This window comes from Typopeltis vanoorti, chromosome 1, assembly GCF_054136105.1.
Source record: "Typopeltis vanoorti isolate ZY-2024b chromosome 1, IOZ_Tvanoo_1.0, whole genome shotgun sequence".
NCBI classification, from domain to species: Eukaryota; Metazoa; Arthropoda; class Arachnida; order Uropygi; family Thelyphonidae; genus Typopeltis; species Typopeltis vanoorti.
The window spans coordinates 313,394-329,142 of record NC_143549.1 but is presented as its reverse complement, the minus strand read 5'-3'; the positions used below and the strand labels follow the sequence as shown (position 1 = coordinate 329,142).

Below are 15,749 nucleotides of genomic sequence, written 5' to 3'. Positions count from 1 at the left end.
AGAGATTTCTTAAGGGATTGCAGAAAAATATAACTTTGTGGCAAAAGAGTCGTGCATTTCCCACCCTGTTTATAATATGATTTTATTATTATTATTATTATTATTATTAAATAACTAACGAGAACTGTTGTTTTCGTAGAACAATTAGAAGAACTCAAGAAAACCTCCTTTGCAAAAGTGATTTGCGAAAATATTCACGTCCCTGACATTCAGAAGAGAGTGTTCCTGTTCCCAACATCCAAGTAAGTTTTATTATTATTGTTACACAATACCAGACCTGGTGAAAATCATTGCAACAGATTTTTTTTTTGTATATAGGAAATTCGTGCATAAGTCTGTTTACGATTCCTACTTCAATGTTCCGATTACATTCCAGCGATCCATGAATTGCGCAGAATGTGGACGGCCTGTTAGGGAACTGCTTATAAACGTCTTTTCCTACCCGGTGTGGTGTATTTGGTGATGCTGAGACTGAGCTGTGAGGTGGTTTCGCTATGAACTTTATCTGGTTTGATGCAAGAGCTCGACTTCGAGAAATAATTCCTGCCCACTATTGCTATTCGTTAAGAAAAACGATGCAGTGCTGTTGTCAATGTCAGGATCAATGACAGTGCTGATCTCATTCAAATGTCTTCGAAGACCCAGTGTTGTTTCATGGAATATTTTTCTAATATTTCGCACATTTCAGTTGCCCTGTTACCAATTTTACAGAAGATTCGATGCGCATTTCTGAAATTTCTGAAAGATCTCTCTCTAGTTGCCAAAAAGGGTGGGTTTAATTTTTTTTTCCTTTCATGATTTAGTATATCGGTCTGGTTTGACAGAAACATATTCGCACTCTATTTCTAGCCTTTTTACTATTCTTTGTTTAGGTTAATATTTAATTAATTCTTTTGGTACTCTACTTTCAACATAGAAGAAGGAAACCACTTCTGTATATATTTTGCCAAGAAAATGTTATAAACAGAGGCTAAAGTTCTTGTGATATGGTCCTGGAAGATGGAACACCGAGGTCGGAAGACACTGAAACGGCTACTGGGGAAGACAGAGAGGAAATTCCAATGAAGTTAACAAGAATGATAAACCAGGATCAAAGTCTTCTGGAAGTCCAACTTCTGATGGGGTTAATCTCAAAAGAGGACTCCTTCGCTTTACTGATTTAGATAAATGACCATTGACCGTAAGAAGAATGTATCAAGGAAAAACTGGAACTATTAAATAAAGAAATGAGAAGAACTAGTTTTAATATTTTAGGAATCAGTGAACCCAGATGGACAGAAATTGGGGTTACTTTGATACCGATGATTTCATGATGTATGACTTTGGATGGACAGTTAACCTTCGGAGAAATAGAGTAACATTCAGTTAGAAGAGAATACAGAAATTACAGTTTGGGTTACAACCCGCTGTCCGATAGAATAATTCTAATCAGAATAAAGGCATTCTGATTAGAATTATTCCGGTGAATTTTTCACTTCTGTGGGTGCATACACCGTGTGTGCACCCATTATAGACTCAAGGGAAGATGAGATCGAAGTATTTTACAGCAGTATGCGACAAGTAGTATACAGTATTGATAAAATAGATTTGCTCTCGATATTAGTTGATTGTAATGCAAAAATGGACTGGAAAATTTAGTTGAGGGCTGAGGAATGAAGCAAGAGAAATGATGTTAGAATTTTGTGTCGAGAAAGTTTCTTTATTGCAAACATTTGCTTTCAACAACATAGAAAAAGGTTATACACATGGACGCCACCAAATGGATAATATAGAAATCAGACAGATTATACTGTTGCCAGCAGAAGGGGAAGAAGTGCTCTTCCAAGCAGCAAAATCACTATCTAGTGTAGACTGGGACAGATCATAAATTATTGATAGCTGAAGTTAAATTGAAATTAGAAACGTTTTCTAATTATTAAAAATTAAAAAAAGAAGAAACAAAAGGATAGTTTCAGATTTTATTTAGATCATATAAATTAAGCATTTAAAGTAAAAGACGGTAAGAAATGAAAAAGTCTGGAGAAGACAGGAAGAGATTTGAAAGAACTGTAGGAAGAAACAAAATGTACAGTCATAGAAGCAGCAAAGAAGACCCTTAATAACGCAACAAGAAAGAAAGATTGCAGAGGAATTCAAATAGCAGAGGAAAGAAGAAAAATGAAACTTCAGAGAAACGAAGAAAGGGTTAAACAACTGAGTGCAGATTTCCAAAGGCAGGTTGGGAAAGATGAGGAAAAATATCTAAACAAAAGGAGCAAGGAAATTAAAGAAAGCAATATTATGGGTAGAACAAGAGATCTGTTCAGAAAAATAAATGATGTTACAAAGAAGTTTATCCCTAGACTAGGAGTTGTAAAAAGTAATTCAGGTAAATGTCTGGAAGAAGAAGACGCAGTGAAAAGAAGATGGAACTTCTTCCAGTGCTTTCTGGTTTGAGCTCTTTCATTCCTGTCTAGGATTTCCAAGTCTCTAATTCGACCCACGGGTTACCTCTAGGTCGTTTTCCGTCAGGCTGCATCCCGAATTCTTGTTTAGCCGTTCTCTCCTGACCTATTCGTTCCACATGTCCAAGCCATCGCGATCTAAATCTCTGATTTCATCAGATTGAAGTGGGGAGGATCTATAGAGTTCGCGTAATTCTTGATTATGACTTCACCTGTTGTGTTATCCTTACAGATCCAAAGTCTTTTCCGAGGAGTTCATTTTCAGAGATCTGCAATGCTTTTGCTTCTTGATCTCAGGTATCTGATTCATCTGAAACAATGGATCTGATGTTTTGTTGTTCATCTTACATCTGTAAAATTCATCGTCAATCGCATCTTTATCGATGTAAATGTTATATCACAAGATAAGTCTTAAGATGAGTTTGCTTTTCAGCTTCTGTTCGTGCTTGAAGGATGGTTTTCACAGAATGCTGTAATTTTCGTTTTATGAAATTCATAAACAGTAAAAACTTGGTTTCTGTAAATGGTGAACAAATTTTGAAGGTCTTCTGATATTTGGACGATTACTTGATTCGTCTGAAATAAAGGATGCATTGTGTTTGCTCCTGCATTTTCCCTGTTGCTTGCTGGATTTACTGTATATTTTCCTGCTTCCACCATCATTCTAAGGGTTGGTCCCTGTCGCTATGGAAAATTCCTTCTTTCAGACATTCTATTTCGGGCTCTCTTCTCGAGAGGTTTATATCCTCTTTCGGTTAGTCTAGAATGCATATTTCGTCCGTTTTCTTGTTCTTTTCTCTGATATCTTCTTATCACGCTATTTTATATATATAAAGGGCAGACGAAAATTTTGATCCCTGTTGAACCCGTTGATTACTTTATATTTTTCTGTTATGCATTCATTAATATTTATGATTATAATTATTATATTAACGTTATAGATTACAGTTACATTTACGTATAAGCTGTGTTGTATACGTCTTTCTTTTGCGATTCTTAAAATTGTTTGCTGCATCGTCTCTTTCATTCAAGTGTTTAAATAATTTAGCAAAGCAGCTGCTTATCCAGATCAAATCAGTCTCCTTCCCCTGTAGTATTCTTTAGTGTTAAGTTTCTTTTTTACATATAAGATAGTTTTCTATGAGATATTATTATTATTATTATTATTAGACAGAGTAGGCAAAGCGATGGTGGTGCTAAGTGGAAATCGATAGAATTATATGTATGATTGTATGTAGCGTATAATGATATAACACTCAAAAATGGACGACGTTTATATCTGATTGGTACTCCAGAGATGGAATGAGAGCTACGACCAGATCAAAGGGAGTGTGGGAGGACGAGATTAAAGAGATGGCAGGAATTCAGTGGATAGAAAAGCTCAAGATAGCAATGAATTTGAGAAGTTTGAGGGACGATTTCGTCTAGAAAATGGCTACTGCTGCTGATGATGTTTCCTATCTTTTTTCTTTTTTACTGCATCCATTACAACTAGACATCCCTTTTGGTCAAATTTCGCGAAAACAGTCAAGGGTAGGGGTTTTAGAGAATAGTTGTATTCCAAATATTTTTCCTCCGAGAGAGAGAGAGAGAGAGAAAGTGTACATGTCATTCCCTTTCTCTGGCACTTGTTTGTTGCAGTTGTGATCCTGTATCCTGATCAACAACACATTATATGTTCTGATGATGCTAGTATTCACGCGGGTATTTTTGTCTTTCACTTTGCCAGGTGCATTCGATTGAAAAGTAAATTTACGCTTTTCTATTTGGCGGTCCACAAGCCAGCTTTTTCAGTGTTGAATTTCGCACTAGAGGATTCCGCTTACAGTGTAAGTGCAGTGTGTTTGAATTGCAATGGTGACCTCACTAACTTATGATGACTTGTTGAACTTCATTTTGTGCTTCTATTATGTGAAATAGTTGAAAAGTAGTGTCTGTTATTATTATTGCTATCATGATCAAGATCATCTATTTTTCTTTCCAAGAAGGATTACGGTTAATATATATAAAGTTCAGAGGGAGGAAGGGAGGGAAAGAAGAAGAAGAAGAAGAAGAAGAAGAAGAGAGAGAGAGAGAGAGAGAGAGAGAGAGAGAGAGAGAGAGAGGAAAGAAGGAAGGACAACTATGCTTTATCCCTTGGGAGTAAGTAAGAATGCGTGTGACATGGTATGCTGTTAACAGAAAGGTGCTTCACTGTATACACCATGCAGACTATTGCAATAATGAAATATCCGAATGCTCTCAGACTCTAAAAAACATTAACATCATGCTCCATCAAAGGTCGATTAGTGCTAATTTTTCATTTTCATTGTTTTCCATGTGTATGAGGCTTACGATTTTGTGCATATTGTCCTGCATTAAAGTTCCTGGTACGGGTACGGTCAGTGACATTAGGCAAGGGATTCAGTCAGGTTTCCTTATTTTTGATAGATTTCGCAGTCTGTATTAATCAGTGAGATCCAGTTCGAAGGTGTGTGTGGTCTACTTCCTAGCTGAGATGAGCTGCTGAGGTCGTATTGGACTGTGAAGCCTTTTGGAGTATTCATCGTCTAGTATTTTAGTGGGAAGTTCTTACCAGAAGACACGATGATCTCGATATTCCGTCTTATCATCTGTCACTTAGGGAGACGCCAGTGTGTGAGGAGTGACTCTCCGCGTTCCATAGGTTTTTGGTGTTTCAGAGACTCGTCTTCTATATTCGACCCTAATGCATTGTTTCCAGCGTTTATTTTTAAATTCCTCGTTGCAATTCATTCTCCATATTATGACACACTGTTACCACAGCTCACTAAAAGTGGATCTTGGGAACGAGTGTCCTTGTCAGATCCTGATGCTTGCTAAACGCCATTCTTCCACTGTTCATTCGCTTTGCCTTCACTAAATTTCGTAACATTAGCGATTGCTTAGCAAATTTCTTTTCTAGAAATTTGCTGAGCTAATTTCTAGAAAAGAAACTCTTCGAAGTATTCCCAACTTAGTTACAAATGGGTTTTTCATTTCAGGAACCCCGTCCTTCCTTGTCAAGATCATCCAGATGTAGATCTTTCTCCGTGGGTGAAATCTCCAACGCATTTCTGAAGATTATTTTGTCTACTCTCACCGTAGATGCAGTGAAAAGCGGATCGACTCGTCTAAACTTCCCAAGGAGACGCATTTTCAAACGACGATTGATTTAATTCCGATATTTATTCCGTCATTTGTTCCATTTCCTCCAGCTTTCCAACTGCGCTGTTCCTTTTTTAACAGATCACGCGTTTCTTTGTTTGCTCAGCGCTACCAGGGTAGATGCCGTCGGTAATCTTAAACTTCATCTCCTTTAGGAGAATGGTGAAGCATTCCAGCAAGGAATACATCGCACGAGAATGCGCACATTCACCTAAACAGAATTAACGGACTGCTTTCAGTCCTCCGCTTAAAACTGTTTACGATACGCAAAGCAGAAGACTGCCGGTTGGTATGAACTGGGCGCGGAAACGGAGTGTATCGTATTGATGGTATTTTTGCCCTGGTTCGATAATATTTTATTTCCGATAATTTACGTAGATACCAGTAAACTAGACAGGACAGTTCGCTGCTGGCTATTTTTTTTTTCTTTTTCAGTTTTCTATTAAAAAAAAAAAAATTGCTGACTGATTTAAATTCGTCTACAAAATTTCAGTCCCGAAGGAAATCTCCGGAGGTCTCAGCCGAGAGATTTCTCAGGTTGGGCCTTGAGAACTCATCTCAAAGGCCAACATGAGAAGCTGTCATCTTTGAGAACGTTCCCTTCTTCCTGTTCGTGTGGGTATCGCGATGGCGAGCATCTGCTGCGGCATGTAAATACTTCTCACATCATTCGGAGGAACAGAACCAATTGGAAAGCTGTGAGACGAGAGAGTAAACAATCTTTCGACCAAGTTGTTTATATGTAATTAATGATTTAGTTTCTCTCTCTCTTTCTTACTTATTCGAAATTTTTTTTCCTCAAAGACTTCGTGTACATATGTATCTAGTCCGCTTTTTTGTATGTTCGCCAAGCCATCAAAGTTGAAAGAGCTCTGAGCCCACCTTGGTCGGTGGAAGCCATAAATAAAAGCATTTCAGGTTCTCCACTGTGTGTTTAATCAACAAGGCCTCAAATAGCAAAACCAACGTATTGTTCACATTATTCCCCTGAGAGAATAAATGAAGGAATGAATGCATAAATAAATAATAACAATAAATAAATCACTCCCACTTTCGCACAGCTGTTTGGTCTCTGCAGCATCATACAAATATTTCCAATGCAAATGGTCATCTGAAATAACTCAATAATTTCTCCGCTTAGTACTAAGCTCGTTGGAACACGTGCAGCTGCTGCCCAAGATCCCTTCAGAGTACACCTAGAAACAAACAGAACAAGTTTCTTTTCCTCCTCCTTCATCCCTGCAACTGCTGTATTGTGGAACAGTCTTCCTTCCCCTTCCTTCCTTCCTTCCTTCTTTCCCAAGGAATACAACATACAGGCTTTTAAATTAAATGTTCCTCTTTTCCCAGCCCACTAGCCAAACACGGCGCTGATGTACTTTACGTTGATTAACCAACCTCTCCTGCACGTGCTCACCATAAACCTAAAAAAAAGAGAACCACCAAAATAGTTTTCGTTGTATTTGTTTAGTAGATTTTGTTTAATACGTGTGTGGACGGTGACAGGGAATTAATTTAAATTTCTTGTCAGAAACAACTGCTATTGTGGTGTACTCCGCGCTCCTTCCTCCCCCCTCCTGGTGTCTCACAATCTCAGCGAAAGCTTTCTGATGATCTTGCGTATTTTCAAAATTAGGCACCACGAGAGCTCGGAAGTACGGCTGTCAGTTTACGCTAAAAATAGTGTTATTTTTTAAATAAAAACGAATAAAGGCGCAAATACGTCACTTTTGCTCTTTCGCTTATATTCCGATATTTAGTTTAAACCAGGTGGACGGAATCTACTTTAGCTGGAAGTAAGCATCCGATATTGGCAATAAGATATGACAAAAGTTAGTTGACTTGATTCGGAGTGGTTTCTGTGTATTAGAAATATCTATCGATCAAATCAGTGAAACAATCCATAATAATTATTTTGAACTCTAGTTCTAAATCCGTAAAGAATCCGTGGCTACATTCTTAATGAATAAAGCTATCCCTTCTATGTTTCTCATTACGACACATTCATTACCATCATCGGCTGCTGGCATACAATTGCTCGGGAATATGATGACGTTATCATAAGCATCCTGTCGACAACTAGTTGATATTGGCGACGTCGCTACCATCTTGGTTTTAAATCTATAGTACCCCCAATAAGTAGGAACTGCTAAGACTTTTCCGTTTGTTATTTTATTTATTTTTTATAATTTGTTAGCTAACCACATTCACAGGCAGCATCCTTGGCGCGGTGCAATCCGAACCCGCAGCTCGTTGGATGGAAAGCGAAAACACGAACTGTTCGGCCAACCAGGCCGACACTGCAAAAGAGATGCATTTTCGAGACTGTCGTGTGACTGAAGGCAACTATTACTGAATAATCGACGATAAGCGGAACGCTGAAAGGTCTGAAGATGAAAGAGTTAGGAAGTTCTCTTGCGATTGATAAAAAAAAGAAAACAGAGGTGTTGTAATGGATGCTCTTATTAGAGAAGAGAACGATTTCAATTCAGAAGAGAAGGAATTTTGGGGAAAAATGAATGTAAGAAACCGAAATGATACTATTAACAGCTTCCCAGTCGTACCAGCCAAGTGGACGCCAATCCGACTCAGGTACGAAGTTTCGGCTCATAATCGCAAGCCGTGGAAATGCATCGTTAGCAGTTTGTGTTTTTGACTGAGCGCATCATGAGTGCTTCGAGCCTGCGAAAGTGTTCTCAGGTGCACGCAGACTCGATCACATAACAGTCCAGACAGAGATTGGACTGAGACAGATCGCTCTACCGAACCGCTTTCTCGGTCTCGCCCCGAGAAAGCGAACAAATATTCGGTTCGCGTGTATAGTAGTCATCCTCGTGCTCCTGAAGCATCCCTAATTGACTCGTGACACGGCGCATTTTCCTGCTGCAGATGACTTTTAGTAAACGAAAAAATGTGAGACGAGACGGACGCACTTCGTCAGAAACAAAGTTCAAGTCGGCTCTGACCCGCAGACATTCGATCCCCTGGTGCCTGGGGACCGATTTCGATTCTATCTGACACATGGGTGTATTCTTTCGGGCCGCCATGGCCGCTATACTGACACCGCTAAGCATCGAGATCATTAAACTGTTCCACCTTTTTTCAGTGTTGAGAAAGCAGTTCCTTCATTTCAAGCAGAGACAGAAAAGGATATCGTTCTGAGAACTGTTCTCTTCGGTATTCGTCTTTTCAGATCGTGTTCCATTGCTTTTACTTGCAACATGACATCTCTTTTCCTACTGAGACTATCTGAAAGTGTTTCTTTTATTACAAGAGGCCAAGCTTTCCTTCCTCTTCCAGCCTGCCCGTTATAACTTTTCTGACTGCCATCTTCCCCCCTGTACAGTCTCCTTCCACGTAATCTTTCTTCTTAGAATTTCCTGCTTCAAAAGACTGCAAAATGCATTTCGCTCTTACCCTATTTATTTTTCGAGCTGACACATTCCGATACTGACTACAAAACACCATAATCATGGGATTGAAGTTAGTCTTAATTTCCTGCTTTGTAGTTCAGCAAATATCCATACACTTCCGCAACTCTCAAGGTTAATACAGAATAATGGTGGCTTTTACTGAAATCTTCTCTGATACCATAATCTAGTTTAATTCTCTTCGATTTCGAGTTCCTTCTGTCACATATTGCTTAAGGACGTTGTCTCGCCAAAGCTCAATAAATTCGGCTCTATTCTTTTGATGAGAATGCACTGTGAACCAGTGCTCGAATAATTAAAGCCACCCACAAAAACGAACCATTACGTTTATTTGGCTTCATTGGCAGCTAATCTATTAGGTCTACAGCAACAATCCTCCATGGGTTTGATGTTGTTAGACTTCAGAGTGCATCAAATAGCTTCGAACTCATTGTCACATGGGCAAACTGTTACTACTATTGCAATCATGGCTGCCTATTCTAACTGCAGTCAAATCATCATCAAGTCTCTCCTCCGCTGTCTTGTATATTTTCCTAAAAATACTCTTTACACTCGATGCCAGCTAGTAAATCTGCCTCTGATAGCAAGGTCACACCAATGCCTACAATCTGGGTTCCAACGTATTGACCAGGACAACAAACTCTACCATTTAGTTTCTGATACTTCTAGCATTCAAGTACACACATAATGATTTACCTGCATGGCTTTTTGTGTACTCTTTTGAATAGTCTGCAAATACCAATTGGACAACTTACACAACTATTCTTCTACATCCGACCGAATATACAGCACAGTCGTCTTTTCATACAATCACTTCCATTATTCAGCATATTCATACCATTAACACAGTTGTCCAACTCAGATGCTATTACTCATTCTCACCATCTCTACCAGTATAATCTAGTGTTCACGAATCTACACAATCGGCTACGGATTAGAAACTTTTATTTTTTTCCGTATTGTACTTGCTTTAGTCCGAATTACAGCACATATGTGGTTTGGTGTAGATTCCACAATACCAGGCATTCGTCATACAGTCCTTTAACTGGCTCAGAATTGACGGACAAGTATTTTGCTCACGAATCTGTTTTCTGACATGTCCATTACATTTTCAACGGGGGTTCAGATCCCGGCTTTGTGGCGGCCAGGGGAAGATGGTGGAAGTCGCTGAACCACTGTTGAACAATTCTTGCACGATAGACAGCAGCACTGTCGTCCACGAAACAACTGTTACCTGCTGGATAAATAGTAAAATAGCAAGATAGACTTGATCGGCAGCAACGTTCAGATATTCCTTGGAGGACAGCGGCCTTCCAGCAATATCAGGGGGGACCCATTCCGTACCAACGAACATGCCTCACACCATCTCCAGAACATTGAGTTATGTTTACAAGACAAGCTGAGTTCACCACTTCTTGAGGCTCCCGCCAAACACGCCTACCGTCCATATAGAACAAAGTGTACCGTGACTCGTTGGAACACATGACTCTTTTCCGGTGTCAAGTCATGGTTTTCTTGACACCAATGTAGACGAATTTGACTGTTCTTCGTAGAAAACAGTGGTTTCCGTATAGGCATGCACACTGCTGATACCGATTCTTTTCAATCCTCCGCATAGTTTGGTGCGATTTGGTGAGATAAGAACAGTCTTCCCTAAGTGCTTTGATCAACCGCTGCACACACAGGAAGTTCTGTTTGTCCGTATAAGCCTCCTCAGACGACGGCCATCTCGTTCTTGATATACACAGAATGTCTTAGGACCACAGTGACTTCTCTTAGACAAGTAAATGTGAGATATATTTCCACTGATTAAACACCTGAGATGTCTCAAACTTTGAGAAATCAGTGAGCTCTGCTGTTTTGAAAATCGTGGCTCCAGCCAGATCGGCACCCACATTGAGGCCTTTATCGAACTCTGAAAGATCCTTTCCCATTGTTGCGATCGACACTGTTGGCGACCAGCAGCGTTCTTAAATAGTTTGCCTGGAACACGAGGCGGCGCTATTTCCATGTGCTCTGCGACGAATCAGTTTTGAAGACACGGATCGTCGGAAATTGGTCACAAACCAATCAGTTCACAAGTCAATGAAGTTGCTACTACCGTTATGTAGCGATCATGAAAAACAGCGTCGGTTCAAGCAGCAGTGCACACGATGAATCGAGACACATGGATGTGCCTTACACAACTGTCTGGAAAATTCTATGGAAGAATCTACATTTCCACCCATTACCCCCTGACGCAGGGGAGCTGCGCCTGTAGGACATTGAAACTAGATTGACATTCGCTTTAATATTCCTTGCTCGAGTGAAGTTGGACGGCATGGCGGTGGATGATTTTATCGAAAGGTGAGGCTCAATTCCGCCTAAACGGAGCTGGGATACCCAAAATTGCGCGCCAGGAAAAACGCGCATGCAGTCAAACAAATTTCTTTGCATTCACCCCAGGGTACTGTTATTACTACACAGTGATTGCCAGGGAGAATTGCCGTTGCTCTTGACACACCGATCAATTCTGGTTACAGATGCACTTACTAAACGGGATTCCACGATTTGTCCTCTTTGACAAATCGTGGAATTCTGACAACTCACCCATTCCACAGACAGCTCGAACTTATCGCTGCTGACCAACTTGTACAACACTCGCATACAACCTACAGGACATAAACAAATAAAATAACAAACTATCTTCGTATTTATTATTATTATTATTATTGTTTTTTTACAGTGTAGGGTACACTAATAACATTAACCCTTATAACGGTAATGTTCACATTATTTTATTCGAACAAAATATATGTCCAACAAAACATGAATAACATGCAATACTATCTGTTGAAAGAACATGGATAAGAAGTGCAAGTCAGCCTTACGTACGTTACAAGGTGCGATAATCCTCCAGCTCCAAGTGGAACACTTTTTTGGGGGGATGGGGACAAGGGATTAAGGAGAAACTATAGTACGTTGATATGTTTCTTAAAGAGTGGAAGAAGCAGTAAGGGGAGTTCTATTCTGAAGAATAGAGGTGGATGAAATGAAGGAAGCTGACGAGAAGTTAGTTCGGTGTTTTCAAACTGGTCAGTGTATGGGTGTTGGCGACTGGCTGCTTTAATTCTTACATAGTAAGAAGCAAGTGGAGGAATGGTAGCAGCAAACTCCGAAGAGTAATGACCTTGAAAGTATCTATAGAACAGGCACAGAGCGCCTCTAATAAAGTGACCGAAGAGAGTTTATGAGGGAAGGGTCATCTATTAAGCTGATTGCCCCCTTCTGAATATCATCAAGAATTCTTAGAGAGGCCATGGGTTCCCTACCTCAAATGCGGAAACAGCACTCCAAAGCTGGACGCATCTGAGACGTATACAGCGTTAGGAGTTGAGAAGTAATATTCAGAACGGAAAAGAACGCCAAACCTTTTAAAACCTAAGGAGACTATGCAAGTAACATGTTTGTGCCAGGAGAAACTGGATGTGACAGTCAACCCAAGAAGAGAAAGTTGATCTTGAAAGGAAACTAGAACATTATCAAAAATGAGAAAGGATGAGGTAGGATTTTTCTTGCCAGTAATAAAGCAGGCTTCAGGTTTTTTTTTTTTTTTTGGTATTGAAATTTACGAAGCTACCTTCATCCATTTTAGGAGGTTGTTGTTGTTGTTATTATTATTATTATTATTATTATTATTATTATTATAAACATAAATATTGCAAACGAAAACCAGATCAACACTGTACAGATACGCTATCTATGTATAACCTAATATCAACCATAACATTATATACTAGAGAAGAAATATTCGGAAATACTATCACTGCCTACTGTCTAGATCATATAATCCGAGCACTACTAAATAGTTACACTGCAGCAGTCATAAGGTGCAAAGTAGCAGACTATTACTTCACCGCTCTAAACCTGCACACCAAGACAATATCCATGCAATGTCCCACAGATAAAAAGCAACACAAAACGATAATAGACGAAGAAATAGTCAACCGCGAAATAGGAAAAGTCGACTGGGTGCACATGGCATCACCAGATTCAACGGATACCTTATACAACGACATTAAACTCACCCTGGGGAGAAATATACAAGAAAGCTACAAAGAAAACCATAGTTCGTTCAAAAGCATGCCAAAATCCTTGGATAACGCAAAACGTAATTCAAAATACACGTATACACAGAAAGGACATTCTATGGAAACAATTAAAGCGATATCCAAATAAGGCTGATTTATAAACCGAATATAAGATAACAAGGAATCGCCTTACAAAGCAAATTAGAAATGCAAAAAGAAACTACTGCAGAAACAAGTTAACCTTCGCAGAAAACAACATGAAACAAACCTGGCATTTGATCAAGGAGATGCTACATTGTGCTCCCAACACCACCGCCTCTGAAACCATAAAACCATGAAAGACTCAAAAACTATCCAACAACTAGCAAATGACTTTACCCAATACTTTACAGACTCCATCCAAGAACTACACAGAAATATCCATCCAATCACAAAACGTGACCCCCACTTGGACCGCAATCAAAACATATATTATGGTTCCCAACTATACAAGAAGCAGAACTTCCCTCTGTAATACATCGAATTAAACCAATTAAAGGCCCAGGAAGTGATGGTATGAGACCCAAGATGGTATGAGACAATCAAGCAACACGAAACTAGCCTCGGCCCTATCCTGCTAAAATTAAATACCAAGCATGGTAAAGACTGCGATAATCACACCCATATACAAACATCGAAAAAGAAATTGAATTAGTAATTACAGACCCATAGCAACACTATCAATTATCAATCAAATTATGGAGCTGATCGTACTAAGGAAACTCGCAACATATACAGAGAAATTTCATATTATCCCCAAGACACAATACGGGAACAGTATCTCACTTGGAAGACTTTACGGACGTAATTAATACCGCCTTAGACAAACACAAAATTGCCATGGTAGTCTTTATTGATCTAACTAAAGCATTCGATACACTTACACATCAAACCTTGTTAGAAAAGCTGAGGCATGTTGGAATAGACGGGCCGCTTCACAGGTGGTTTACAAACTACCTTCAAAATAGAAAGCATATCACACGTATCTGGTCAAACCGAAGCAGAGAGCCACCAGTAATCTGTGGAGTGCCACAGGGAGCTGTTCTCCCTCCAACTACAGTATATTCAACATTTATATGCACGACATTAATCACCTTCCTCTGAAAGGCAGGATCTTCCAACACACAGATGACACAGCTATAATATCCATTCATAATAATGCAAGCGTAGCCCAAACAAATATGCAGCATGACATGAATCTGCTCATAGGCTGGCTCACCAAATATTTCATCCACCTAAACTCAGAAAAGACAAAATTAATTATATTTGGAAATCCACTGACTCAATCAGTTGATAATATATTCAGGGTGTCCCTGAATTCATGGCCCAAATGTGAGGGGAATGGTAGTACACACCGAAACCACCAATATTCGTCATAGAATATGCGGCCGCAAACGCAGCCCGGTGTTGGTAGGGGGCACAGACGAGGCGGCATTGCTTAAAAACGCTGGATCGGCCAAACCCCAGCATTCTCAGCATCGCCCGGAGACGAGATGGAGCAGTTTACGAACGCCGAGAAAGCTGATATGCACGTGATGTACGGCGTAGCCAAGGGCAATGGTAGAGAGGCGCAAAAGACTGTACCGTGAGAGATATCCTATGTGCCGTGTGCTCGATCATAAAATGTTTGTGCGACTGCACCATGAGCTTTGTGAGGCAGGCACCTTCCACGTCAGTCGACATGATGCCAGACGAGCACGGATGGTCAGAATGCCAGCTATTAGCGAGGACATCTTGTGTATGGTGACAGATAACCCAGGTACAAGCCTGGATGCGCATCAGAACATTGTCTGGCGAGTACCGTATGAAGAAGGGCTATACCCCTATCACTTGCAGCGAGTGCAGGCATTGACAACTGTTGATTAACCCCTTGTAGTTGATTATTCGCCCAGTTGTTCCTGCAGCAAAGTGTCATACAGCCCAATTTCCCTGCTTATGTGCTCTTTGCGGATGAATCAACTTTCTCACATGAAGGTGTAGTCAATGTCCATAATGCTCATTTGTGGGCGTCCCAGAGAACCCGCCATGGTACACGCCCATAGTCAAACCAGCAACGGTTCACCGTCAATGTCTGGGCGGGGATCGTGCATGACTACTTAATTGAACCTACCTACTGCCGGACCACCTCGATGGGCAAAGAACTGTATTTTTCTGCAACAGGTTTTGTCAGATTTGCTTCAGGATGTTCAAGTCACCATCCGCTCCCGTATGTGGTTCCAGCGCGATGGGGCACCCGCACATTTCAACATGACATGCGTCACCATCTTATGCCACATTTGGGAACTGATGGATTGGAGCAGTGGTCCCATCCTATGGCTCCCAAGATCGCCCAATCTTTCTTGTCTCGATTTCGTTCTATGGGGGCATTTGAAGATTGTCGTGTACGAGACACCCGTGCAGTCACATCTCCCCTTCAACAGAAACTGCTGTATAGATTCAAGAAAAACCATATGTTGCAATATGGTTTTGCTTGACACCACCCCGTTGTGAACGTGTTAAAACTAAGAAATATATAGTGGACGTGTTTCAGATATTATGGAATTCGGTTGAAGAGAATTAGCATTTCAACTCAACTGTCGAATTTATAATTTGTCTTTGGT

The 15,749-nt window shown here is 40.1% G+C and overlaps 1 protein-coding gene across 1 annotated transcript in view; it reads left to right on the top strand.

Moving 5' to 3' along the window:
• LOC150109746 (immunomodulatory peroxidase-like) overlaps window positions 1-6,531 on the top strand; it is a 143,851-nt gene extending 137,320 nt beyond the window's left edge. Inside the window, exons 12-13 of the mRNA XM_090406347.1 lie at window positions 140-242; window positions 5,447-6,531. Of these exons, the coding sequence (XP_090262473.1) occupies window positions 140-242; window positions 5,447-5,522 (179 nt within the window). The 3' untranslated portion in view covers window positions 5,523-6,531. The remainder of the gene's footprint in view (window positions 1-139; window positions 243-5,446) is intronic.
• The last annotated feature ends 9,218 nt before the right edge of the window (window positions 6,532-15,749 follow it).